Source organism: Giraffa tippelskirchi, chromosome 7 (assembly GCF_054371585.1).
Source record: "Giraffa tippelskirchi isolate mGirTip1 chromosome 7, T2T-mGirTip1v1.2.pri, whole genome shotgun sequence".
Lineage (NCBI taxonomy): Eukaryota > Metazoa > Chordata > Mammalia > Artiodactyla > Giraffidae > Giraffa > Giraffa tippelskirchi.
Window position 1 is genome coordinate 88,026,813 of NC_137281.1, and position 27,987 is coordinate 88,054,799.

The 27,987-nt window shown below is 43.8% G+C and overlaps 1 protein-coding gene and 1 long non-coding RNA gene across 14 annotated transcripts; one reads left to right on the top strand and one right to left on the bottom strand.

Moving 5' to 3' along the window:
- Positions 1-373: 373 nt before the first annotated feature.
- LOC145512596 (uncharacterized) lies at positions 374-8,154 on the bottom strand. Its single transcript, XR_014058658.1, has 3 exons — positions 8,047-8,154; positions 7,328-7,453; positions 374-872 (listed from the first exon to the last, which is right to left on the bottom strand). It is a non-coding gene; the product is annotated as an uncharacterized LOC145512596 (long non-coding RNA).
- Positions 6,973-27,873, top strand: C7H14orf93 (chromosome 7 C14orf93 homolog). Of its 13 annotated transcripts, none has more exons than XM_081506631.1 (9): positions 8,245-8,552; positions 8,655-8,774; positions 9,182-9,243; positions 18,711-19,521; positions 21,841-22,164; positions 25,701-25,762; positions 25,990-26,093; positions 26,758-26,870; positions 27,137-27,873. In XM_081506631.1, exons 4-9 carry the CDS (start codon positions 18,922-18,924, stop codon positions 27,554-27,556), a joined length of 1,623 nt encoding a protein of 540 aa, XP_081362757.1. In that variant the 5' UTR covers positions 8,245-8,552; positions 8,655-8,774; positions 9,182-9,243; positions 18,711-18,921; the 3' UTR covers positions 27,557-27,873. The 13 variants fall into 13 exon arrangements, with proteins under 13 accessions (XP_081362756.1, XP_081362764.1, XP_081362757.1 ...); XM_081506633.1 differs by having other exon boundaries at positions 8,245-8,279; XM_081506632.1 differs by lacking the exon at positions 8,655-8,774 and having other exon boundaries at positions 8,245-8,279.
- Positions 27,874-27,987: the final 114 nt, after the last annotated feature.

A 27,987-nucleotide genomic window follows, 5' to 3' on the forward strand; every position in this document is an offset into this window, starting at 1 on the left:
GCAGAGCCGAACTGTGAATGGGGGGGTCAGGGAGTGGGAAGGGAGCCTCAGAAGGACAGTGATAAAGAGAGTGGGCAGAGAAACGGGGAAGAAGGAAGCGGCAAGAAGCTAATGCACAGTGAAACATGTCCCCCTGGAGACAGATAATTTCTCCAGCCATACATAATGAACACGTGCCTCTATGTGCTGCCCCTGTACTGTCACAGTCACTTACATTCTGCAAGAATCTCTATGTCTACACTGCTTGTGCAAGGTTGGCAAGAAGGTGGGCGCTCTCTCAGAACCACCTTCTCAAGCCAGCCAGGTAGACGGGAAAGGAGAAATCTCTCTCATGAGAAGCAGCAGCATAAATGAGGCAGGGTCACAGATTCAGTACCTTTTTAACATTTTATTTTTAGGCTCACAAAGAGGTCCTCTCTCCCCTCACCTTCCTACTCCCTGGCCACTCACCTCACAACATACATGCCCACAGGTTAGGACAAAGGCTATTCAAATGGCAAGGAGAAAGAAACACAAGCTCCCAGGAAGACAGGAATAGCAGGCACTTCCAGTAAGAAGGAAATAAGCAGGTCCACATGGGAATTTGTGTAGCCCACAAGGGACCAAAATCAAAGGGGTATTTTTATACCTACTGCAGTTGTTTTCCCAGCCTAGCCTCAGCCACCGCTCTCCCAGGGACATCAGACATGCTTAGCCTTCCCATGCAGAGAGTTCCACAGAACACATTGACCCTTTATTCACAGCAGCTCTTCTGAAGTGGTGATGTGTGTTGTTGTCTGATTAGAGGGAATCCACTGAGCACCAGGGTTCTTTCGGAGAGCTCATAATCACCTTGTTTCCCTTGAGTCTTGAGGCGGCCCTCACAGCTTCATCTTCAGAAAAGAAAGCAGTGGAGCATTTTAAACCAGAACAACAGGTTAAACACAGTCCCACGTCTCTAAGTAGTACCTCCCAAAGAGGGAAAAGTCACAGAAAGGTGGGTCAGCCTTGAGTCAGTAGAACCCAACTGTGATCCTCAGCTACCTTGGCTACATCCAAGAGCATCTATGTAAGGTCTCGTATTGTTTTATGGTATCTGTCTTCCTTTTCAGTTAAGCATTTACTCTACTATACATTTTGTTTATTCCCCTATGGCTGGCGTGGTGCAGGCTACTCAGTAGAGATAATGTATTTTTTAATGTATAAATGCATAAATGAAGGATTTCTCTATGGTATCTTAATGTCAGTGATTCTTACCCCTTCTCAGCACTATGACTCCCTATATTATTATTGCTCCTCTGAAACATACTATGAAATGTTATTAATTTTTAAATGAAGACAACTTAAAATTACTTGCTTTATGAGTCTTTAAAAGATGTTATACCACCCCCTGCTTATAAATGACCACAACTGGTGCCATCAGTTCAGTTCAGTTGCTCAGTTGTGTCTGACTCTTTACGACCCCATGGACTGCAGCATGCCAGGCTTCCCTGTCCTTCACCATCTCCTGGAGTTCGCTCAAACTCATGTCCATTGAGTCAGTGACACCATCCAACCATCTCTTGGATACCATAGAAAGCAGTTTTAAGAAGCATTCCGGCCCATCCCCACCTTGCCTGGCTCCTGCAGTCCTGCTATCTTTCTCTTCAAATGGCAAGATTAGTTGCACACAGAATACGATCAGCCCCTGAAGAATTGAGCTGCAGGTATAGCTCTGTACATTATCTCCCTTAATATATTTTGGTTTATTCTTTTTCTCTTCAATCCACGGACAGATGCTTAGCCAATATCCAAGCCTGGTTCCTGGGTGTCAGGCACCTGAGTGACTTGCTCTTTATAAGGAAAAGACTCCTGCTGAAAGAGAGGAAGTTGTATCACCAAGCCGCACACCCAAAAATGGAGACAAGTCACCTTTCTTTGGGTTTTGGTTTCCTTCAAAATCTAGCATTGTTGCCACTTGTTTTTCTTCCACTGCTTAAACAGAATGCTTTGACATCCTAGGTGGTGTTCATTAACTTGTGCTTTGGAATCTTCTGAAGCGTTATAATGGAGTCCTAAAATAAATCATAGAATCCCAGAGTCCTTGAGACTGTAACCTTGTTTTGAGAAAAGGTTGAATCTAAATGTTGTTGTTCAGTCACTAAGTCGTGTCCAGCTCTTTGTGACCCCATGGACTGCAGCACGCCAGGCTTCCCTGTCCATCACCAACTCCTGAAGCTTGCTTAAACTCATGTCTGTTGAGTCGGTGATGTCATCCAACCATCTCATCCTCTGTCATCCCCTTCTCCTTATGCCCCCAATCTTTCCCAGCATCAAGGTCTTTTCCAGTCAGTCACCTCTTCGCATTAGGTGGCTAAAGTATTGGAGCTTCAGCTTCAGCATCAGTCCTTCCAATGAATATTCAGGGTTGATTTCATTTAAGATTGACTGGTTTGATCTCCTTGCTAAAGCAAAAAAAAAAAAAAAAAATCTATTTTTAATAATTTATGAAATGCTTGAAAACTTCAGAAAAGTTGAAAGAATAGTACAATGAATACCCACTTATCCTTCACATATGTTCACTAATGTTATTCTGCCATATTTGCTTTATATGTATTCATCCATTTACTTACTTTTTTCCATTTACTTATTTACTGAATCATTTGAAAGTACAGAGATCATGATGTTTTACTGCTAAATATGTCTCCTAAGAGCTAAGATATTCCCTTAAAAAACTACAATACTGTTATCACACCAAGAAATTTAAATGATCATATTATCTAATATCCTGTATGTATTCAAATTCACCAACTGTCCCAGTAATGTCCATTATACCTTTTTTTTTCCTGATCCAGAATTTAATCAAGGCTCACACATCACATTTAATTGTCATGTCTTTTCAGTTGCCTTTAATTTAGAATAGGTCATCATGTTTGTGCGTGTCTCTTATGACATTTATACTTTGAAGAGCACAGACCATCATATGTCTTGTGCAATCTGGATTTGTCTTATTCTTTCCTCATGATTAGATTCAAGTTAAACATTTTTAGCAAGAATATTGCCTAGGTGATATTGTATACTTGCCACTGCACTGCTGCTGAAGAGACATGATGTCAGTTTGTTACATTACCAATGATGCTGAAGTGTGCCTGCTAAGTTTCTCCTTTATAAAGGTACATTTGCCCTTTGTAATTAACTATGAGTAAATGAATAGTAAGTAGAATGATTATTTGAAATCATGGGAATATCCTATTCTCCCACTATCTTGAACCCACTGGTTTTAGTATCTACTGATGATCCTTCCTGAATCACTTTTTGCATTGGTAGTTGCAAATGTTGGTTTTTTACATTCTGTCCTTTCTTCTATCTATATTAGTTGACATTGATCTTTCTTTTCCTCTTCCTCCTTTTACTTTGCATTTATCAATCTTTAATTTGTTATGTTATTGAATTTTGATTTTTTTGTATTTTTTCTTTTTTGTTTTTACATATTCTATGTGAAGAACTGACTCATTAGAAAAGACCCTGATGCTGGGAAAGATTGAAGGCAGGAGAAGGGGACAACAGGGGATAAGATGGTTGGATAGCATCACCAACTCAATGGACATGAGTCTGAGCAAGCTCCGGGAGATGGTGAAGGACAGGAAAGCCTGGCGTGCTGCAGTCCATGGGGTTGCAAAGAGTAGGACACGACTGAGCGGCTGAACTGACTGAAAGGAAGACATCTCAGCTGTTTATACTGTTTATTTTGCATGTAACAATTCACCAAATCCATAACTTTTTTCTTTGAAAACCTAATTGACTCTCACTCCTGCTACAACATAACTCCTTTCTTCACTCTTCCTTGAGTACCATGTCCTTCTGCCTGTCTTCCTTCTCTTTTGCATTATCTTCCACCTTTCTGTAACCTCTCATTTCTCCAAATCGCAACACTATCAGACTCTTCCCTCTCCAGTGTCTCTGAGGACACAGTCCCAGGTGACTCTGGGATTTCCTTCGAGTTCTGTTCTAAAATGCTCTCCGTGTGCTAATGAATGACTGTCAGAAAAAGCTTCCCAGCCTCGGCCTCGTGCCAGGAGAAGCTAGATTTCATTGTATGGAGGGGACCCTTTGGGATCTCACTAAACAGAAACAGCTTAAAATACTAAAGAGATCTGCTTGATTCAAAGCTAAATAAGTGCTTTTCCTCAGTCAACAAGTCATCTGTGAGGTTTAACATTTGAAATCTCAAATGCTTTAAAATTTTAAATTGTAATTAGATGAAAACGGTGCATTTTCTCCCTATTCTCATTACCTAAGAGCACAAAGGAGAAGGCAATGGCACCCCACTCCAGTACTCTTGCCTGGGAAACCCCATGGATGGAGGAGCTTGGTAGGCTGCAGCCCATGGGGTTGCTGAGAGTCAGACACGACTGAGTGACTTCACTTTCACTTTTCACTTTCATGCACTGGAGAAGGAAATGGCAACCTACTCCAGTGTTCTTGCCTGGAGAATCCCAGGGACGGGGGAGCCTGGTGGGCTGCCGTCTATGGGGTAGCACAGAGTCGGACACGACTGAAGCGACTTAGCAGTAGCAGCAAGAGCACAAAAATGGTTTACTCGAACTTTCTACCAAAGATTTCCCTATGACCATGGGGGAGGGGGGGAAAGAAAGAAAGACACTTAAAAAGAAATGACTGGACTTCCTTGGCGCTCCAGTGGTTAAGACTCTGCTTCCACTGCAGGAGGCAAGGTTCAATCCCCAGTCAGGGAACGAAGATCCTGCATGCTGTATGGTGTGGGCAATAAAGAGAAAATGGTTTTTCCATCTTAACTCTGATCTTTGTAGAAATACACTCATAATTAAAGATATATCCCAAGGGATGTTGTATAGGGGTTAGGAACATTCTATTGATAATCAGAAGAAAGAGAGACTTCTCTTTCATGGACTCAGAACTAGAGCAAAAGAGGATAACATAGCAAGGCAGAGTGGATTGCAATTTAGTCAGAGACTAATGAATGACCAAGAACACAGACCCTGGAGTCAGAAGACCTGGAATCAAGTTCTGACTCCTCTGTTTAATGAGCTCAGTAACCCTGAGTATATAACACCTTCCCTCTCTAAATCTTAGTTTTCTCATTAGTAGAAGAGGCAGTATATTAGTACTTATCTCATAGACTGGATTAAATGAAGTAGAGTGACTAGCACCTAGTAAACCCTCAATGTTGACTATAATAATTGTTGTTAACAATTCTGTTTTCCCTTTATCCTAACATTTTTGAAAATGATCACCTGTACAACTTGAGGATATGAAATGTTCTAGTATATTCCTGTCAAATATTTTCCCAGTGACTTCCTGGCTGGCAGGAAATAATAAATGGAAAACATGGGAAAGGAAACACAGAAAGTCTATAACCCTTAAGAATATAAGCAAATGCAAGCTCATTTTCATATAATAGGCACAGTTGTTGCTTGGGTTGCTGTATAAGCCAGAGTGCTGCTAGGGTGAAAAAAAAACCACTTGGAGGCAATAGGCCTTTCTGCTGAGAAAGCAAATCCTATCAAGAACATCGGACTTTGAGAACCAACAGTGAATGGAGGAGGCATTTCAGCACTGGGAGGCTGAACAAGACAGCTGACTTGGGGATCCAGGTCAGTCATCTATTAAGGTATGAGACCTGTAGTAACCTCTCTCTGATCCTCTGTTTCCTATACCATGGGGATCCCAATAACCTGCCTGTTCACTGCTGATACAATCATGTTATCTAATTTCATATATTTCATCTCCCATATTCAGTTTTCCCCAATTATCCTGATGGTGTCCATTATAGTTTTTTTTCCTGACCAAGATTCAATCAAGGATCACATTTTGCATTTTGTTGTTCAGTCACTAAGTCCTGTGTGACTCCTTGCAACCCCATAGACTGCAGCACACCAGGCAGGCTTCCCTGTCCTTCGCTATCTCCTGGATATGTCTCTTTATTGTCCTTTAATTTAGAATAGTCCCTTCACCTTTGTGTATGACTTCATTACATCGATATTTTAGAAGCATTCAGGCCATTTGTCTTGTGGAATGTTGTGAGGATGAAATCAGATAACAATATTTTTTAAACCTGTACTGTTGAGCCAGTGAGGCATAACGGTTAAGAACTTGGGCTATGGAGCTAGATTTTCTGAATTCATGTTCCAGGTCTATCTCTTACTAGCTGTATAGCTTTAGTCAAATTATTATACCTCTTGGTGCCTTAGTCTCATCCACTGATATAAAATAAGGATAATGAGTACCTCCCCATAACTGTGGAGATTAAATAAGTAAACACGTGTAAAGTGTTCATAATAATCCCTGCACAGTAAGTGCTCATTGAACTGTTCCTAAAGAAGGCAAATTCTTGTTGTGGGATCTGAGTTTCAAGATCTGTGTTTAGCTAGGAAAAAAATTCACTCAATTATAAATGATTTTTTTTTTTCCGGTGCTTACTAAATGTCTATAATTATGCCAGCTGCTGCAGTAAAAAAAAAAAAATTAAATCTCCTGAATGGAAAAAAGTTTAAGAGATGATCCTCAGTTTCCTAGTGTGAAATTACTAAAATACGGGAAACAATCAAGGTAGGGTTAAGCGCTGCTAACCTAAGTAAATATGAAGATCATGCTGATAGAAGAGAGAAGGAAGTGGTCTATGTTGACTCAAACAGCTGAAGAAGGGATAAAAACGGACTAATCTTGTTGCAGGGGGGAAGCCAATTCTGACTCTATGTTGGAAACTATTTCTTTGACTTGCTTTTATTATTATAATAATACTCAATGGTTTGTCTGGAGGATCCTGCCCCTCTGCTTACTGTAAACTAAAGTGCCTTTGTTCAGTTCAGGGAGAGATAGTTTGTCCCTGCCCATCTGCGAATAGAAGAGATTAACTCACCCCTTCTGAAGGCTGGACATTCCCTTGGAGATGTTTTGCAAGACTGAAGACTCTTTCACTTTACTTCCCCACTGCGTCTCCCTTTCTATTCTGTCTTTTGACTTTAGTTCCTCATTGCTTCTCTCTGATCTATAAAACAACCTGGCATCCACCCCCTCAATAAGATGGTTATTTTGAGGCGCTAGCCTACCATCAGTTCTGAATATTCATTGGAAAGACTGATGATGAAGCTGAAGCTCCAATCCTTTGGCCACCTGATGCAAAGAACTGACTCACTGGAAAAGACCCTATGCTGGCAAAGACTGAAGGCAGGAGGAGAAGGGGTCGACAGAGGATGAGATGGTTGGATGGCGTCACTGACTCGATGGACGCGAGTTTGAGCAAGCTCCGGGAGTTGGTGAAGGACAAGGAAGCCTAGTGTGTTGCAGCCCATGGGGTCACAAAGAGTCTGACACGACTGAGCAACTCAACTGAGCGCGCTGTCTTCTTGGTCTGTCGGCTCCCCAATTAAACTATCTTCCTTGCCTCAACACCTCCTCTCTCAGATTCATTGGCCTATCCTGCCGCGAGCAGAGCGAGCTTGGCCTGGGTAACAGTCTGAAAAGAAGAGACAGGCATTATTACTCCAGGCAGATGAGACCACGTGAGCAAAAGAATATTACAAGAGTGAAGAGGTAAGAGCAGTGGGAAATAAGTACAAACAGGGGCTTAGGACCTGCAGATTATGAGTGGTTTATAATGCTGGTATAACCAACCAGGTCTTCATGCAGAAAGTAAAGGGGGACCAATTTAGGTTCTTGAGAATGCAGTGTTAACCGAATAGAGAAAATTGGGGGAGAAGATTGAGCAAAACCACGCCAGAAGTGTAAGGCTACTTTGCCTTTCACCTGAAGGAGACCACATACGTATGTGAATGTTCATTTAAAGGTGGAAGGGTTAACAACAGACGTGACCCAGAGAGTTCCACCTGAAAATCATGAACTCGCCCCACACATCGGCTGCCTGATGCTTAATGCCAATCTAGAATTTTACTGACTAGTTAACCGAATTTAGCAAACTGTCAGAGAGCTTGCTGGATTGTTATTTATGCTGGTAACAAGGGCCAGGGTTCACTGATGAAAAAACATGGGAACGGGTGAGAAGAGGCTGAAAAGTGAAAGGAAGGGGAGAGAGGTGGGGAAGGTGCCAACCAGGTCGCCCGGGTCCGAACGGAAGGTGGCCGGGGTCGGGGGTCGAGGGGCCCTTAGGGGCCCCCTGGGGCCCGCGCCTCGGGTGCTGTGCGTGTGCTCGCGGGCGGGGCGCCCCGCGGACGCCAATGGCCAATCCGGGCTGGCGTCCGGGGAGGGGCGGGGCTTGTCGGCTCGGGCTCCGCGAGTCCTCCTTTTTGCACACACACGAATACAAAGAGCCATACGACCTTCGGGTATCCTTTTTCCATTTTTTTTTCTCCTTAATCTTGTGTGTGTATTCAAGTTTTTTAAAAAATAGAGATTTGTGGCAGTGCTGGGGTGAGGAAACTGTTGCTAAGGGGAATGTGCGCTTTCCCCCATTTCTTTTTCTGTCTCTCTTCCTCTTTCTTTTTCCTGGTCAAGGTTTTAAATATACCAAGAAGTTGAGAAGCAGGATGGCCGTGTACAACTGTTTCCAGCCAAATTTATAGATTTTTTTTCTTTTTGCTATCACATTTTAAGAACTGGTAAATTTTTATAGTCGAGGGATTTTAAAAAATTTAGCCTCTTGGGAAGTAGAGGTTTCTTTTTTAAGCGGGCCGAAGGGATAATGTAAATTTCTGCCACAGGCAACGTCGAAGGAAACAGATTTGAGGCTCCCTCACAGAGCTGTTCGCGTGCGTTTTACACACCCTCTTCCAGAACCAAAACCAAGTGGCTTGAATGTGGCAATTGTCCAAGGCCAATAGGTTAAAAATGTTTGTATTTTATAATCGTGACACTCATTTCCCTGGGGGAGGGGTCAAAGCCCTTTTTACAGTGTGTCTTACCCACATTTTTCATGAAGACTGTGTGTGTGTGTATGTTTTGAAGCAAATAAGTTCGTGAAGATTTATCTTGGGGTTTTGTGCTTTGTGTATATGTACAGTGTGTGTATATGTGCCGTATCAGATTTTGTTTTTAAAAGCTACTGCCTTTGGTTTTATGTGTGCAAAGTAGCCCCTAGGATGTGGATTTTTTTTTTCCTGTTGTGTTCCCAAATGTGATCCAGACAAGATTTCATGTGCAAACTACAGCCTAGAAGAAATCCTATGCATAGAATTACTTAGGCACTTCGATTCTATGTGCATTTACTGTATTTTCTGCTCTTCTAAAGTATCAGCTTACTGAATAATTAAATAATTGCTAGGGAATATACAGTCCACGTGGCAAATGAGGGTAAGCAATTTATTGACTCTGGTTTAAAGCCTTTAGTGACTGTTTTGCCTAAGTGGTTTTGCTTTTTATTGTCTCATGTTCTTAAATGTACAGCTGTGTATATTTTGGCCTTTATGTGTGGTTTGGTTGGTGTGTTCAGAAGGGAAGTTCTCTCTTGGCTTTTTGACAAAAATGGTCGTTTGTAAGTTGGGATTTGTTTGAATAACTCCACAGCTGGCAAAATAGCAGGAAACTAATCCAGTCAAGTCCAATTCTCTAAAACCGTTCTTGGTGGTGGTGATGGGGCAAGGGCCAAGAGGAGGCAAAGGCAAATAATACATAGAAGGGATAAGAAATATATTCTAGTTACCATGTTGCGTTTTTGGAATGAAAAACGTTCTCCCTAAGAGTCATGGACAGAAGTGTATGAATTAGAGGGCAACAGGCTCAGAGCAGTATCTCCGGTTACGGGAGCCGTTTTCTCACTTAATTCTGTTAATAGAACCACTGTCTCCTATTAGGAGTCATACGGAAAGCGTATTCAAATCTATATTGGCAGATTGGAATGAAAGGATAGGAAATATATGCGATGATGAGGGAGAAACTAGAATGTCACAAATTAAATAATGACCACGAGATAAAAAAAGGATCTACTGTCGAGTTCAAATTTCAGGACAACAAAACCACTGTACAATTATGATAATACAGTGCCATCCCCCAGCTCGCGTCCCACTCAGTTTCAAGCTGTATTTAGGACACCTAACAACGGCGATAAAACTATTTGTACAAGTCTTGACATTCACTGTAATGAATGCAGCCTGTGTGAGCTCTCTGGGTTTCTTACCTGTACTGAGTGCATTTCTATTCCCTAACAATACAAGTCAGATCAGTCTCAAATGTGGATCAGTCCACAAGTTTAGACCTGCATATCTGAAATCTAGTCAGAGTCTTAAAGTAGCCTTTTGTGATGGCAGTAGTGCTGGAATTATCCATAGACTTTTGCTCTTATTCTTTTCCCCCCTCATTGTACGTCATCACGTATACTTTTTACCTTCTCGAAGACAGCTCTTCCCTAGAATGGTACACAGCCCAAGCCCCTGTCTTTCCTAGGTTATTTGATTTTTACTAGGAATTTAGGCTCTTAGCCAGTGTTCTTGCTTTGAATTTCATGGTAAGAGAATTCCTCCCACCAATGTATCGTTGGCTTGGCCCGCCTACCAAGGCAAAGCAAAGCTAAACTCGGTTGATTTTGCTCTGGAATCTGCGAGGCCCATAGAGATGAAAACTTCTTTGAACTATGGGCAACTGCTACCTTGCTAGTGTTATCTGAAAGATCTGTAGCTGAGGCCGGCAGGAACGAAAAGCCTTCCACCACCAAATGTATGAGGCCGATCTGTAGCCAATGTACCTATAATCGTGTACACGCAGCTCTATGAGCAGCAGGGAACAAAAGGGAGTAAACAACCAAAAAATCAAGCTAAAGATGGCGTCTAGCGGCCTTGAAAAAGCCTCGCAGTCGTGTCCCTCCCTAAAGAGGCCCCTCCCCTCCCTGACCTGTTGAGTGATTGTGGATTGCGGCCAGTAACGTCCCCGGCCTTGCTCCGCCCCATCGTTCAACCGCCAATCACCAGGAGCCCGGAGACTGGTGAGGCGGGGCCTCCCCGCGTGCGCGCGCTGGCAGGGTACACGAGCAAACACCGCCTTCTTCCCTGGCAGTGCGCTGTGCTGCTCGGCTTTGCGGAGTCGTCTGGAGCTGCGCGAGGGGCACACGCGGTGGGACGCCAGTAGGGCAGCCAAAGCTGGACCGCCTCGGGAACTCCCCAGCCATCCTCATCGCTTTCTTGGCCCCGTGGCAGTTACCCACGGTGATCCAGCTAGATCTCCGGCCGCGCCTCTGGTCAGTCGGCTGTCTGCGACGCTCTGAGGAATACCCCTTCCTCAAGACCCCCAGGGCACACCGTCTACCCTGGGGCTCAGTGACGGGTCGCCCTGTCCCCTGCGGCCCCGAGGGAAGAGCTCAGCTCTGTTACCCGTTGCGCTGCTGCGCTCGCCCTACCTGTAGTTGAAACACTCTCTTCAGAAATGGTTCTGTTTTCCCTGGTGCCCACCCTATCATCCTTGACTAATATTTAATCAGCTAACATTTACCAAGGGGTCGCTGGGCACACGACGCAACTTTGGGAGCTAGCTTTTCATTTTTCAGTTTCTCCAGAAATGCAGGAAGAAAACCTTAGACCGGTCGTTTTAATCTCACCAAGTTGCATTTTAGCAAATGTAAAGAAAAAAAGCGGGTTAACACTGAGTTAAAAACTCCGGTACCACTATACAAATGTACTTGAAATTTTCAGATTATGTGAAATCCTTTTCTTAGGATCTCACCCTGCCCTCTGGGTCCACATCTCTTTTTTACCCCTAAAAAACAAGGTCTTAGATTTTCTTTGTTGATCTCTATTTGGGTCAGTGTTTCAAAATGTAGAAAAAGACTGTTAATGATATTTCCTTACCTGCTCTTGTGTGATAAAGAGCTCATCTCTGATAGAAGTAGATTTTTTTGAGAAGTGAGACATTTTTTAGTGGATGAGAGATTTTGCACCTTCAGATGAAGGAGCAGGGCTGACTGGCACAGCAGGAGGTTTAAGTGGCCGTTTTCCTTTTTATTTCTTAAAATGAAGATTATGGTATGAATTCCTATGCTTTCAGTAATCGCATTTAAGGAAGTCCATTGCTGGGATGACCCTGAATGAGTCAAGGGCCCATTATAAAAACATTTATTTTCTGAGTGATACCATAGACTACACATCTATTAGATAGTGAGAAAACTTATTTTTCCTAGTTTGGAGGTGAACTCAGTCATGCAGAAAATTCAAACTCAGAATGGGTTGAAGCAAGCAAGGGAGCTGCCAAGAGTATGATATATTTAGTTCTAACAAAAATACATGTGACTTGGGAGGAAATGGATAGTTAAGATTATGGACAACCTTACCCTGAACTGTCTGTCCAAAGATGAGTTTTCATTCTTTAAATATTTATGAAAAAATATCAAAATTATTGAAAAGTACATTTTCTAGGCTCCTTTCACATTATTAAAATTAGACTGATACTGATGAATCCCAAACATAGATTTTATGCACGCTTAAGTTTGACAGCTGCTGTCATTTTGTGTTGGCAAGTCATCATAAGATTGAAGATCATTTTCTTAACATTCCAATTCTAAAAGTTGATAGCATTTTGCAAAAGGCATATATATTTTTCAGTGATGGTCAGTCTTAGTTTATTCCTCTTTCTTGAACAAAAATGCAAACTTGGTTTTAAAATAAAAAAGCAATCTGAAATTGCAAAAGTTGACAGTATTAATGTTTAATAATAATGGTGTAGACACTGCTTGGATAATTTATTCCAGTTAACCATTGCTTTGCCAAACATTCCATGGATTGCTTCACAGGTTATTGTATTAAACAGTTACACATTTTGAGAGGTAAAATAAAGATACCAAAATAAAGTTTAGGTATGTTAATAACGTTGGCAGAGTTAAAGGGGCTTTGAAACTTTAAACTAGTTACGGGAAAAAGCAAGAATGATTATGTTAAGTCTGCAGTGTTAGAATGGAGAAGGCAATGGAAACCCACTCCAGTACTCTTGCCTGGAGAATCCCATGGACGGAGGAGCCAGCTAGGCTGCAGTCCATGGGGTCACTAAGAGTCAAACACCACTGAGTGACTTCACTTTCACTTTTCACTTTCATGCATTGGAGAAGGAAATGGCAACCCACTCCAGTATTCTTGCCTGGAGAATCTCAGGGACGGGGAGCCTGGTGGGCTGCCGTCTATGGGGTTGCACAGAGTCGGACACGACTGAAGTGACTTAGCAGCAGCAGCAGCAGCAATGTTAGAAAAGAAGGATTTAATAGGTTGTAACAGCATGTAATGCAGCACTATCTATAATAAAGTCCTCTTATCAGTTTGAATTGTTAGTACTGTGGAAGATCTGTAAAAAAGAATGTTTCAATAGTGTACATCTTTGTCTTCCTTGCTCCACATCAGTGAATCTTTGCCCCTGCATTCATCTTTTTTCTTCTCTGCTGACTCAGAGAAGAGCTCACCTGCCTGCCTTCTCACATTGGGAGGATCCTTGCTAGAAGAAAACCTAAATCCTTTCCTAATATGTTCATACTTTCCTTTTTCACTAACCTTTTTTCTTTCTGCTTTTTAAATATACTGAGGCTATAGTGCCTCTTCTGACTTCCTGCTTCCTTCCTTTCATATCTATACTCTAGAAAACTTGACTTCATGTCTTGCTTCCATATTCTCTCCATCAATTTCTCTTTCATCTAATACACAGTATTACTTCCACTACCAAAAAAAAATTACTAGTCAGCGCCAGTGACCATCACAGACAAATAACATGCATTTCCTTAATTTTCATCTTGTTTTAACCATTCTGCTGCACTTGTCACAGTTGATTAGATCCACTTTCTTGTTACTCTTTCTACTTTGGTGTTCCTAACACTTTTTATTCCGTCTTACTGACCATTCTTTTTTAATGAAGACTCTTCCAAGGATTGGGTCCAAGTGCTGTCCTTGGCCCCTGCCAAGGACCTTATACTTACTCCTTGGAGAGCTCATTCACTCTCTGAGGTTCAAATATAACCTCCTGCTAAAGTTTCCAAGTCTGCATTCCAGCTCTGACCTTCCTCTTGTTTTTGTTTTTCAGTCCTAGCCAGTTGCTTTCAGAACGTTCCATTTAAAGATGCTGCCATCAGTTTGATATTTAACATGTTATATAAATACACATCTTTTCAAACATGCTGGTACAGCCTCTCAGCTTCCTCATTTCTATCATTCTGTCAGTGTTACCATCTTCTGACCCTTAGGTTTACAGTCTTGAAGTTGTCTTAACCAATCTCTATCCCGCATATTTATTAAGTTAAGAAATAAGATCAGTCCTTCCTTCAGGATGTTGAACCTTCATATCCACAAATGTTCATTCTTATCACTTCTCTCCAGTATTAAACAGGCTTCTAATCTCTAACTGTTCCACTTTAAGTGTCTAAGAGGTCAGTAAACTATAGCACATAGTCTAAGCCTGGCATTAAACCTGTTTTTGTTGGGCCCATGGGCTAAGAATGGCTTTTATATTTTTTAATATTTTAATATAAGTATTAAAATGTAATATTTTGTGACATTTCTGTATTAATAAAGTTTTATTGGAACACAGCCATACTTATATTTATGTATCATCAATCGCCCCTTTGTGCTACAATGGCAAAGTCAAATGGTTGTGTCAAAAACACATGGCCAGCAAAGCCTAAGTTTCTTTAGTCCTTTCCAGAGAAAGGTTTGCTGACCCCTGATCTAAGAGTTTCCTTAACTTGGTTTTCAAAGCCCGCTGTCAGCTTTCTGTACTTTGTATATAAGCTCTTTTGCTCTGACCTCTCACGTGTACCCTGTGAATGCTGTAATGGTTTTTTCCCTCTCACTCACCTTGTCTTCTTAACACCATACCAGTTCATCCTATACCTTGCTCAAGTCTCAGTTGGAGACTTTTTTCTTTGATAAGACCCCTTTCTCACATGATTTCATTCTGTTGATCTTTCTATAATTTTGAACTAACTCAAGATATTTCTGCTAAGCTACTGATTTCTATTCTGTACTTTATTTTTAGCTACTTGTGTATATTTTGCCTTGTTCTTTAGGCTTTTGTTCTCACATGCACTGTAAGCTCTTTGTGTGTAGGGACTTTATCTTCCTTTCACTTGAGTACTTGGAGGTGGCAATCCATTTTGGTGACTCATCCTTTAGCATGGCCTTATATAGACAATTTTTAGAAAAGCTTTTTTTAATATATAACTTGTTCATCTTCTCTAATGAAGATATATGTAGCTAATGATATTAGCGTTTTAAATCGCTATCTGGTTAGTAAATATAATTATGAAACGTTCCTTTAATACCTGCCAACCCCAGTTTCCTTATCCTTTTATTCAGGGTCTTAGAGGTTATGTGGGAGACTCGAGCAGGACCCACGGAAACTTAATCAGCAATGATGTCCATAGATACCCCAAAAGAGTTATTTGAATGCCCGCTGTGCTACACTGCACTGTACCAGGTTTTTATAGACAGATTAATTCAAGAAAACACATATTTGTTGCCCCAAATGTGGCATTCTAAAATGGATTAAGTTAGGTAATACCCAGAGTTGAAAAGCAGAAAGAAACTGAGGGACAGAATTGTAGAGCAGGTTAGAATCATATTTTATGTCAACACAAATACGAAAATATATTTAACGTTAAAAATGAGCAGAGTTGGGAATTCCCTGGTGGTCCAGTGGTTAGGACTCCGAGCTTCCACTGCAGGGGGCACAGGTTCCATCCCTGGTTGGGGAACTAAGATCTTACATGTAGCACACTCAAAGAAATAAACAAAATTAAAAATGAGCAAAGTTAAACAGTATCCTTAGTCTAAAGCCAGGTCATGATAGCAAGTAGTTACAAATACTGTTTTCTCAATCACCTTTCTAATTTGCATCATAAAAGGTTTTGTACTGATAAAGGCATCTTTGTAGACTTGAATTAATTGTTTCTTACAAATTTGATATTGAATTTAGAGGGGAAGCTCCCCAAATTCTATTTCAAGCCATTGCCTTTTTTTTCTTCCCCAAAACGAGGACATCAGCTTGGATGTTCAGGATAGGAACACAAAATGTTTCATGAATCCAGCCGTTATGGGTGGAGCACTGACTATGTGCCAGCATTCTGTTGGTGCCTTTATATATATTATAAATAGTCTTCACAAAGAGACTCAAAGTGGGCAGAGAGGAGGTAGATAGCCCCAGAGAACACTGAGGCCCAAGTTCAAATAGCCCTTAAGTGGTGCCACATGATGAGAACCCTATTTTTTATTTTATTTACTTGTTTATTACTCCCATCTCAGTGCTGTTTTGGGAAGATGACCTAAGAAAGACCATTTAAGGGGACAGAAGGACTTGAGGCAGGTACAAGGCCAGCAGGGCAGAAGGCCTCTTGCAAGAAAGAGCATCTGGGGCAAGAGTGTAGCAGTTGTCAGTTTGATCCCAGGAAGAATACCTACGTAGAGTCCCAACCTGATGCACCTTAGTTTTTTTAAATTTTTTTTAAATTGAGGTTTATCTGATGTACAATATTATAGGTTACAAGTATATAATACAGTGGTACACAGTTTTTAAAAGTTGTACTCCATTTATAGTTGTTATAAAACTTTATGTTCCCTGTATTGTAAAGTATATTCTTGTAGCTTACGCTTCTCAGGTCCCGCAGTGATAAAGAATCTGCCTGCCAATGTAGGAGACTCAGATTTGATCCCTGGGTCAGAAAGATCCCCTGGAATAGGAAATGGCAGCCCAGTCCAGTATTTTTGCCTGGAAAATTCCATCGACAGTGGAGCCTGGCATAGTCCATGGAGTTTCAAAGAGTTGGACATGACTGAGTATGCACATACACACATATCCTTATAGCTTATTTTATACATTACTGATTTATTAAATTTTGGGGGGGTTATATTCCCTGGTAGTCCAGTGATTATGACTGTGTGCTGTCACTGCCCAGGGCCTGGGTTCAATCTCTGGTTGGGGAACTAAAATCCCACAAGCCGAGTGGTGCTGCCAAAAAAATTTTTTTAACTGAATTATAGTTGATGTAAAATATTACATAAGTGGCAGGTCTTAATTTCTTACTGTACAAATCCTAAACCCAAGTGGGCGATCATTTGTATATTATCATTTACATAACTTTCTTTTTCTTACAGCATCCACATTTCAGGTTCAACTCTTTGCATGATGTTGGTTTTTAAAACGTTAAAACCCCACAGGAGCGTGTAGGCCCTTATTTAGGAAGGGAAAGGATATATTAACGATTCATTCATAATTGACTTGGGAATTGCTTAGTGCTTTCCTTTAACCTTTAGTTTTAATTTGGCTTTAACCTTTAGTTTTTTAGGTTTAGCTCTGCTTTCCAGTGACTCTAATGACAGCGAAGCAGTAAATGGATTTTGAGTTACGTTATTTCAAGAAGTGAATATCTAGCACCGAAAAGCATTTCATCTATATAAAGGGTAGAAAGAGCAAATTAAAGACTATTCTTTAATAACCAAATGTAATTAAAATGCATTGTCAGATTTACATTTTAGTACCTGAGAGGCATTGATATTGCCTGTTTCTGAAATGAGATTGCTGATTCAAAAAAAAATAAAACCCCAAATTTCTGTATGTGGAAAATTCTAACCTCCTTCTCTCCTTTTAATTGTGGTGTTATGATATAATTTACAGGGTAAGATAGAAATGTATCTCTTGAGGAAATTGTAAACATAAGATTTTGTCACTTAGGGAGCTTCAGGCAAAAAGATTCTTTTTTTCTATAATCAAGTGTCATTTAGAAAATGACAATATGAAGTTCCTTGGAGTGTTCTCAGTGGTACAAACCCTCCCACACTTTTTTTCTTCTTTTTCTCCTGGAGTAGTTTAGTTGCTTAACTACAGTGATTCAGAGGAGAGGCAGTTTGGTTTATCATTGATATTCTGATCTCTCTTTTTGGGGGCTGGTTGTGTGGGAAGAGTGGCAGCATGGAGCTACTTAGAAACTCCCGTTCAGCTCTGCCGCTCCCTTAAGCAGCATGAGAAATGGAGATGAGGGGCCCTGGAGGTGATTTTTCTGGGCTTCCAGCTGGAGCATTCAGAACAGTTAGCTTCTATTGCAGAGGCTGGAGGCCCAGGTATACAAAACGTAGGAGTAGGGGTCTCTGCAGCCCTGGTTAGGGAAACTCAATTCTCCCATCCAGATTTTCCTTTCATTTCCCTGCTCATCCCCAAAGCATTAATGATATAATAGTGTGAGGTTGGCAGCATTTTGGGGGCTGCATTGATTGGCCTCCTCCTTATTTAGGAGTCTTATTCTGAATGCATCTGTATGCAAATTATAGAGACTGTAGAATCATGATTCTTTATGTCAACAAAAAGTGGTATCAGTTTAAGAAAAAAATCACACGCACACTAGATTGAAAGTAGCAATAACTGGTTTCTGCTGTCTTCCCCTGACCTTGAAAAAGATATATAAGTTCTCTGCATGTCTCTTCTCTGGCCCTGGGTTAATATGTGTTTCCTAGAGCTGTTGTGTGAATGAGATTAACCTACATGAAGTGTTCTGAACTCCTTAAGGAATGATGTCAAAGCAATAAAATGCAATACTGTTATTACAGCCAGGATAGAGAGGCGGAGAAGACAGATCTACATTTTCTTCCTTAATCTTCTAATCTTTCCAGATGCCCGTGGGTCCTTTAGAGTCCCCTCTCTGTTCCTTAGTTTTGGAGTGGTGGGGGGTTTCATGCCTTCCACCCTCTGAAACTGAGTTCCTCGGGAGGGCCTTCGTAGGCCCACCCTATGGGGAAGGGGTGAGGGTGACCCCCCATTGTGTGGGACTAGGGTAGCCCAGGATCTGCACAGAGAAGGCCCTCTCCACTCTGCAGGACGAGAAGAGGCAGCCAAGGACTGTGTGCGCCTTCATGGCTAGCCCACTGCTCCTTCAGAGAACCCAGCCCTGGGTGCCCAGGCTCCTCTGACCACCCTCCATGAGGAAGGAAAGTGAATCCAGAGAGGCCAGTGCTTCCTGTGGTCCGGTCGGCTGGGGACCCTTTTGGAACAATCCAGTAGCGTGAGCACCGCCCTGCCTCAACAACCATGTCCTTCAGCGCCACCATTCTCTTCTCCCCTCCCAGTGGCAGCGAGGCCAGATGCTGCTGCTGTACGTGTAAGAACGAGACAAGTGGGGCCAGCTCAGGCTGTCAGGGTGGGAATCCTCCTCCTAGCACCCCGATCACGGTGACCGGACACGGCCTGGCCGTCCAGAGCTCCGAGCAGCTCCTGCATATTATCTACCAGCGGGTGGATAAGGCTGTGGGTCTGGCTGAGGCGGCGCTGGGTCTCGCCAGGGCCAACAACGAACTGTTAAAACGACTCCAGGAGGAAGTGGGTGAGCTGAGGCAAGGGAAGGTGCCTGCCACGGATGAAGACAGGGAGAGTCGGGCACACGGCTCCCCGCTGGAGGAGCCCGGGCCCCTCAAGGAGAGCCCCGGGGAGGCCGGCAGGGCCGTACCGGCTGTGGAGGAGGAGTGTGACAGTGTGGGCAGCGGTGTGCAGGTGGTGATCGAGGAGCTGCGGCAGCTGGGAGCGGCCTCGGCAGGGGGGCCCGGACCCTTGGGCTTCCCGGCAGCTCAGAGAGATGTGCGGCTCCCGGGATGCACCCTGACTGCTGGCGAGGGGCCCCCGATGCTCAACCCCGTGAGTACACAGCACAGGACAGGAGCCAAGCTGCTCCCCTGTGCTCTTCCTGGCCTTCTTCTCTCTCTCTTCTCTCCATCCTTCAGCCTTTCTGTTGGTGGTATCAGTGATGCAACAGCAGGGTACCCAGTTTCCTTTGTCGTCCGGGAGAGTCAGCCCTCCTGTTTTCTTCTGACCCTGTGGCCTTTCTGGTAGAAGGTCATTGCTGGCATGAGTGGCATCAGGGCTGCTCTGCCCTCCCACTCTGTCGCGCTGCATGGCACCTTCTCCACAGCTGCCTGACGGCTCCATGAGCTCTCTCTCTCCTGGCGAGGATGCCTGCCGTGCACAGACGGCTCATTCATATTTGATCACGGGCCCTCTGCTTGCCAAGAGGAATTCAGGACTAGGAGAGAGATGGGGATGTGAGGAGAGAGAGGCAGAGGTGGGGAGGGGGAGAGCAGGGAATGAGGGAGGGAAAGGGCCAAGCTAGTAGCTGACAGGTGCAAGAAGGGAAAGAGGCCGTTGGAAATGAAGGGTTCAGAAAGGAGAAAAAGAGCAGAGGAGAAAGATGAACCTAAGTGGAAGAAAAATTGATGCAAGGGAGAGAATATGAGGTAAGGTAGGAAGGAGGTAGAGGAGAAAGGAAATAAAATGAGGAAAAATGGGCAGTTGAGAGTTTACCTAAGAGGATAATAACACGTACGGAGGAAGAGGGAAGCCAACGGGCCTGTTTTGTGAGCCGGAAAAGAAATAGAAATACACTGATATTTCAGCTTCTTTACTGCTCAGGGCCATATGAGCAGGAAAGTCCTGGCTGAGGAGAGCAAAAACTGAAGAATGTCACATGGAAGTCTGGAAAGGAGATGGAGCAACTCTAGAGATCTCAGAGATGTGAAGCTAACAGATGTGTTGCCACTTGAGAGACAGTGGGAGGTCTGTCAGCTCCCATCCACCCTCTCCTCCACCACATCCTCCCTCTGCCCTCTGTCTTTTCCTCCACCCCCCACGACAAGGCCCAGACACCCAGGAAAGACTAGAGCAGCAGAACGGGGGGGCTGAGACTCCAAGCCCATCTGCTGGATCTGAGGAATGAAGGCTGCCTCCAGGGTCCTACTGCAACTGGTCACTGCTCCACCAAGGCCTAGCCACACGGGTGGGTGATGGCCCCGAGGCTCACCCCAGTCTGCCTCGCCAGGGACTATCCTTGGTTTGGGGCTGTCGGAGGAGCTGCTGGGAAGGTAGGAGGAGGCAGGGAGGCACCAGGCCCGGCAGTGCCCTGAGCTGTGGTTCTTTCTGGCAGGGAAGGCTTCCAAGCCGACAGGATGGAATTAGATTTCACAGCACAGAAAGCAGCTCACAGGTCTATAAATCTCAGCCTCCTCCCCCGCTTCTTTCTGTGTTTTTTTCCCCCACTTTCACTGTTTTGTTTTCCTGGCTGCAGAAATCCCCCTCCTTTCTTCTCCTCTCTCTCCCCCTTCCTCCCTCCTTCCTTCCCCTACCCTGTTTGTCCTTGAGTGAGGGCACAGGCAGGCAAGGCGATGTCAGGGCAGCGACTGTCAGATGTAGCCAGGACAGGATCAAGGTGAGGGCACCCGCTGGCCCCACAAAGGGAGGAGGGCCGGGCATGGGGAGGGGGAAGGCAGTGCCAGCCTCTCTAGAGGTTTCTGACTTTATCTCTCCCTCCTTTGCTCCCACTTTTCTATTTCTCCTTCTTGTTGTTACTTTATTTTTTCACTCCTTCTCTTGCTTGGTTTTCTTTTCTTATCATTGCTTTCTCCCTCAATCCCTTTTCAAGCAAAACACTTACCTAGCTACCTTACCTATACTCAGGTGCAAAGCATAAATGACTACTCACAAATAGAGCATCAGAAACATGCCTTGTCCTTACAATCAGTCCTGTGGTAACGACCCAACATGAGAGGCCCCGTTGAGTGAAAGTTGCTCAGTCTGACTCTTTGTGACCCCATGGATTCTAGCCTGCCAGGCTCCTCCGTCCATGGGATTTTCCAGCCAAGAATACTGGAGTGGGTAGCCATTCCCTTCTCCAGAGGATCTGCCCGACTCAAGGATGGAACTGAGGTCTCCTGTATTGCAGGCAGATTCTTTACTGTCTGAGCCACCAGGGAAGCCCAAGAGGCCCTGTACCTGCAAGAAATATTTGCCCCATGCTCCCACCGGAGTCCCAGAGAAACAAGCCATGAACCACTGAAGACTGGGCTAGATTCCACCCTGTTCCCCACTCCCTGTTCGTCATACTTACCCATGAATGATGGTTGACCAGGTTCCCACAAGCCTGGCTGGCTAATAGGGTTTTTTTTGTTTTTTTTATGTTCTTAGCTGGTGGATGATTATGTGGCCTCTGAAGGCGCAGTGCAGCGGGTGCTGGTGCCTGCTTATGCCAAGCAGCTTTCACCAGTCACACAACTGGCGATCCAGCGGGCAACCTCAGAGCCTGGGCCAGAAAATGGAACCAAGCTACCGCCACCCCGCCCTGAGGACATGCTCAGTGCTGCTGCCGCCCTGGAAGGGAATTTGGAACCAGAGTCAGGCCCTGGGGGAACTGGGGAACTGAGACAGTCTCTAGGGTTCACTGCTTCCCCATGCAGGACCAGAGGGAGTGGGCAGAAGAATTCCAGGCGCAAGCGGGATCTGGTCCTCTCTGTGAGTGAGCTCAATTTCTATACGTTTTTCTTCAGTCTGGAGAGATAAGTGAAGAGTGAAATGTGGGTTGATTTTAAACGTCCCATGTGGAATGAATGGTATCCTGAAGCCTGCTGGAGTGGGAAGGGCAAGAAGGAGACAGACTGTTCCCTAGCCCCAGGGACAGACAGTCCCTTTGCTATCAGTGGAACTTGTTTAGGCTTTTCCGGATAGATTGATATCTTCCATTTAAAGATAAGGGAATTATGTCTTGTCTCCTGGTCATCTCATAATTCTGATGGGAAGATCTGTATGGGGTTCAGCAAATTGACTGCAGCAGGATAGCACTAGAAACTGCCTGCAAATAACCAGTGTTCAGGGCAAGCAGCAAGCGGCCCCTTGGGCAGAAAGGCCAAGGGGTCCTGAGGTGGTCCCATACCGCAAAGATGCAGAGGACCACTAGACACTCAGCTCAGGGATAAAGGTTAGAAGATTCTGGTGATTGTTAGAGCTCTTGGCAGAGAAGGTACTGGCCTGAATCAGTTCTGCCTGAAACCTTACAGTGGCTTGGAGCCCTAGTGCATCCCTAAACATCCTACAGTCTATAGGATCCCCCACCCCCACCCCTGTTACCCAGCGTCATTAGAGTCGAGGTTGAGAAACCCTGTTTTAGGGTGACCACAGACCTTTGGATCAGCTCTGTCATCCAAGACATCTTTCTAATGGAGACTGTAATGGGTCTCCATTCTCTGGATAATAGCTTATGAGGTAACCTGAGAGTTCTGGTCAAGGGTGGTGGTCACCACTGACATCCAGTGAAATCTCATCAGAGTATAGAATCCATTTCTCCTCGTTACAGCCTTAGTAAAGATTGAAAGTGGCTAACTACCATTTATACCTCCTTTATTTATATTACTTCTTTCTCCTTTTTCCTAAGAGATCCTACTCTTACTCTCTCTTTTGATTTGTTTTTACGTTGATAGATTCTTTTTTTTCCCCCTTCCAGAAGACACCATTCATAATCAGTATCAGCTGATTTCTAACCTTTATTCCGGATTTTGGTTATGTTCAATGACATGTCACTTATCAAGAATGGCGAGTAGGTTTAGTTTGTCTGTCATGGATTTCTAGTCCAACAGGACACTGTTGTTGTCAGTGACAGAAATGGAGGCTTATACCTAGAAGTACATTTCAAGAGAATTCCCCCAAATTCTTAGTGTTTAAATCAGAATATATATGTGATAATTACAATTTGCATAAAATCAGGATTTTTTTGGTCAGTTCTATTCCTCTTGTGCCTACTGCCTACAGTGAGAGATCTAGTGGTGAGGCCGGGCTTCTTCCTGCCCTTTGGAGAGCTTGGCACAGTGCGTTCTGGGAAGCATGCTCAGCCATCATGCTTGGTGTTGTAGGATGTGAAGAAGGGCAAGTGGACCAGTCAGGGAGTCTTGCTGCCCATCACAGAGAAAGATATAAAATGTTCTTGTGTGAGTCTGTGGGTTCAGAGGGAGAGGTATGGTTGCAGATCTTCACTGTTCCAACCTTTAGCTCTGGGAAGGAATCCGAGAGGCATCTCTCCAATCTGTTGAGGCTGCTGTGGGTTGCTGCTCTGCCAGGGATCCAAAAGGCCCAAATCAGAACCTTAATTCCTTGGACTGCTGCAGATCCAGTCACCGATTGGGGAAATTATTTATTTTTAGCTTGCTCGGGAGGCAGTCTTAACACTTATTATTGGCTAGAGTATTTTCCCTTTTCACTTCAAGCTTGGTTTGATTTTTATCAGCTGATCTCTTCCAAGTCAATTGAATTGGAAAGCTATGCAACTCCTCCCTCATCTTTTTTCTTTTCTTTTTTTGCAACTCTTTCAAATTCTTTCTGAAGCATTCACCCATCCCCTTGTGATTTCTCAAGTTTGGACTTCTAGAAGGTAAAATAACTCTATCAGATATGAAGCTAGTACAACTCTTTTTTTATAGAGTGGAAAACCTAGTCATAAAGAGTTAACAGTAATTTCCTAAGTTGATATGGTCAGTCAGCCATAGGAGTAAGAGGCGAAATTGGGCATTTCTGAATACAAAGCTGAAATCCTGAGATCAGCATCCCATCAGTTTGGGACTGGGTAATTTCCTTTGACTAAAGGACCTTGGGATGAAAATATAATCAGAAACAGCAAAATTAAATTTAATAGGAAGAAATGTAAAATCCTGCATTAAAGTACAAAAAAACCAAAACAGTTGCAGAAGGGTGGAGATAGTAATCTGTGTGAAAAATGGACTTGAGCTGACTACAGGCTCACTATGAATGAACCCTGTGACACTGAGTACGGATGGGGTTGCTAAGAAAGGTAACAGCATCTTGGGTTTCATTCCTAGAAGTATAGAGTTCTACTCAGGGAAGTAATGCTCCCTTTGGCCAGACCTCAATGGATGAGTTAGATTCAGTTCCAGGTGCCATGTTGTAAGAGGAACACTGGCAAACCAGAGTGTCATAGTTTCATGAGGAGTCTGTCTGGCAACTATGTCATGAAGACTGGTTGAAGGACTTGGTGTTTAGACCAGATAAGAGAATACCTCGGGAGAACATGGAAGCTGTCCTCAAATACTTGAGGTGCTATTAGGGCAAAACTGGGGTCAGATTTTGGAGTAGCTAAGGCAAATTTTTTTTTTAACAATTAGAAACACAGTAGCTGAGTCAAAAACTAGTGAGAATCCATCATTAAAGGTATATAAGCAAAGCTGAAAGATAGCCTGTTTAATGATGTAAACGGATGGTTGGGTGGCAGTGTCTCCAAGTTCCCTTTCATTTCACATTTCTGTTATTTCAGGTTTGTGTTTTTTGGACCATGATATGAGGACCCCTGGGATTTGTGGTAATGTGCAAAGGCATATACCTGGGACATTTTCCTGGGTCACCAATTTTACTAGAAGATTTTGGAAGACATTTTTATGTTAAGAGAAATACAGATACATGACCAAAATTTTTTTTAATTTGCAAGAATAAGGGGTTTCAATGCAGGAGATGCATGCAAGAGACACGGGTTTGATCCCTAGATTGGGAAGATCCCCTGGAGTAGGAAATGGCAAACCACTCCAGTATTCTTGCCTGGAGAATCCCACAGACAGAGGAGTCTGGCAGGCTACAGTCCATGGGGTTATAAAGAATCAGACATGACTGAGCTACTGACTGACTAAAGGGGCTTTGAGAAATGTCTACTTGAAGTAGCCCTGTTATATATTTGCTCTCTCTTTGCTATTAGAAGTATGTTTGTGGAAATGTTTGAAAACCTGTATTCTAGTGACCATACTCTCTGAGAGCAAGCGTAAGACCCGGAATAATTCTGAAGGCTCCACACAAATTAAATGAAAAGGAAAAAAAGTGTGTGGGGGTGTCCATTAGAGACACTAATGTGGGTAGGCTCTCTGACTAAAAAAGGGCATCAACAGAAAATGGTACCTAGGCTATGGGCAAGATTCATGCAGAAAACCTCACAGGGACCAGAGAAGGGTTTCATCATATTTGTTCCTGGTTTGATTCTGTGTTTTGTTTGTTTCCCCTAGAAATTGGTCCATAATGTGCATAACCACATCACCAATGACAAGAGATTCAATGGGTCTGAAAGGTATGATCCTCTTGAGGGAAAAGATCATAAGGAACTTTGCCAAGGAGAGGGAAGTAGAGGGGGGCTGCTCCAATATAATAGCTAGGCTAGGGCTTCCACCTCACCATTGCCCTTTGTGTTGTGTCTTAGGCCATGGAGGACTTTCCCAGAAAGCTGATTAGTGCTAGGAATCTCTGTCTAGCTTTTAAAATGCTTACTGTCTTATTTACTTTCTTCTCTTGTGGCAGCATCAAGTCCTCTTGGAATATTTCCGTAGTGAAGTTCCTTCTGGAAAAGCTCAAGCAAGAGCTGGTAACAAGTCCCCACAATTACACTGACAAGGAGCTGAAAGGTGAGAAAGACCAAGTTAACTTGCACCCCAGCCTTTCTTCGTCCCCTGTTCCTGACCATAGGAGAAGAGGCCTATGGAGATGATTTAGGTGGTTTTGAAAATAGTGGACCTAAAAAATTGGTTTTGGCTATTTTTTCACCTAGGATTGTCTTTTTATTCCCCTACTCAGTCTGAAATGAAAATGGGAGAAGGAAGGGGCTAGAACACCATCATGCATGATGCTTGTACAGAGCCCGAGTCTTGGGTGTTATGAAAAGGAGGTTAGAATCCAGGCCCCCCCTTTTGTCCCTGCATATCACATCCTGGGTTTCCTACTTCTCGTGCTCTTCTGTTATTTGTCTGTAGCATTAAGAAAGCGTCTGCTGAAAAAGTACTTGTGATCTGCTGTCAGCTGAGTAGAATGGGGTAGGTTTGACTGCGGTTGGGGGAGGGGAGTTGCAGAAGCATCAGAGTTGTCTTTTTGTAGTGAGAGGAGTTCCTGTTAGAGGTGCAGAGGGGCAGAGAGAGCTACAGCAGAAAGGAATGAATAGATGCTGATGGCTATGCCCAGAAAGCCCATCGTGTAAAAGTGGTTCTCCCCTCTTCCATCTGGTAGTGTTACGGCACAAATAAAAGGGGCTGAGGGCCCCTGCTTTCTGCTGCCTCCCTTCTCCCTCCCCACCAGGAGCCTGTGTTGCCTACTTCCTTACTAAGAGGCGTGAGTATCGCAACTCCTTAAACCCCTTTAAAGGCCTGAAGGAGAAAGAGGAGAAGAAACTTCGAAGCCGCAGATACCGGGTAGGTTTCTAGGCTTTCCTTTCAGAAAAGATGCTAAACTCTAAACCCTAATAAGCCACAGTGGGAGGGTGTGGCCTCTGAGAACAGGATTGAGTGGAGGAGAAGGAAGACAGGAGCCAATTCTAAGATCTGATTTGGGTTCTCTTGAGAACGTAGTTCTCTCAGGCACAGATTTTTCACAGCTTCCCTCCTACCCAAACCCTTTCCCCAAACCTAATGCGTGGTTTGTTGATCTTCCTAATCTCTGTCCTGGGCTCCTACCTTAGCTTTTTGCCAACCGATCCAGCATCATGAGGCATTTTGGCCCTGAGGACCAACGTCTATGGAAGGATGTGACAGAGGAGCTGATGTCAGATGAAGAGGACAGTCTTAATGAGCCAGGTGTCTGGGTGGCCCGGCCTCCCCGTTTCCGGGCCCAGCGCCTCACGCAGCTCTGCTACCATCTGGATGCCAACTCTAAGCATGGCACCAAAGCCAACCGTGTCTATGGGCCTCCCTCAGACCGTTTGCCTTCTGCCGAGGCCCAGCTTCTTCCACCAGAACTTTATAATCCTAATTTCCAAGAAGAGGAGGATGAGGGAGGTGATGAGAATGGCCCCGTCTCCCCATCTTTTGACCAAGCCCACAAAACCTGCTGTCCCGACTTGAACTCATTCATTGAAATCAAGGTGGAAAAGGATGAGTGAGATCTAAAAGCAAGAATAACTCTGGCATCTGCCACTCCTCATGTCCCTGAAAGGGGTGGCCACAGGGCTTCCCAAAATAATGAGATGTCTTCTGCTGTCTGAAGAAGCAAACCTGCCTCTCTTAACACAGTCTCCACTGGAAGTGGAAGCTAGCAGCTGCTGGGATAAAAGGACTTATTTTCAAGGGGGAAAAACACCCCCCATTGTGAATGGCAAGCCAGAAAATGCTTATTCCTAAGCATAAACAGTGCCTCGGAGGAGCCTAGGATGAGAAAAGGAGGAGTATGGGTCAAAGAAACAGGCCTTCTTGACATGTGCCCTGGTCTCTGAGTTGTTTTTTTCTGCTAGTTTCACTCAAAGCTCTGGGGAAGGTGCCCTGGTGGTAGCTTCAACTTCCCCTGATTGCTGGTCTTGCTCTGCAGTGGCAGCAG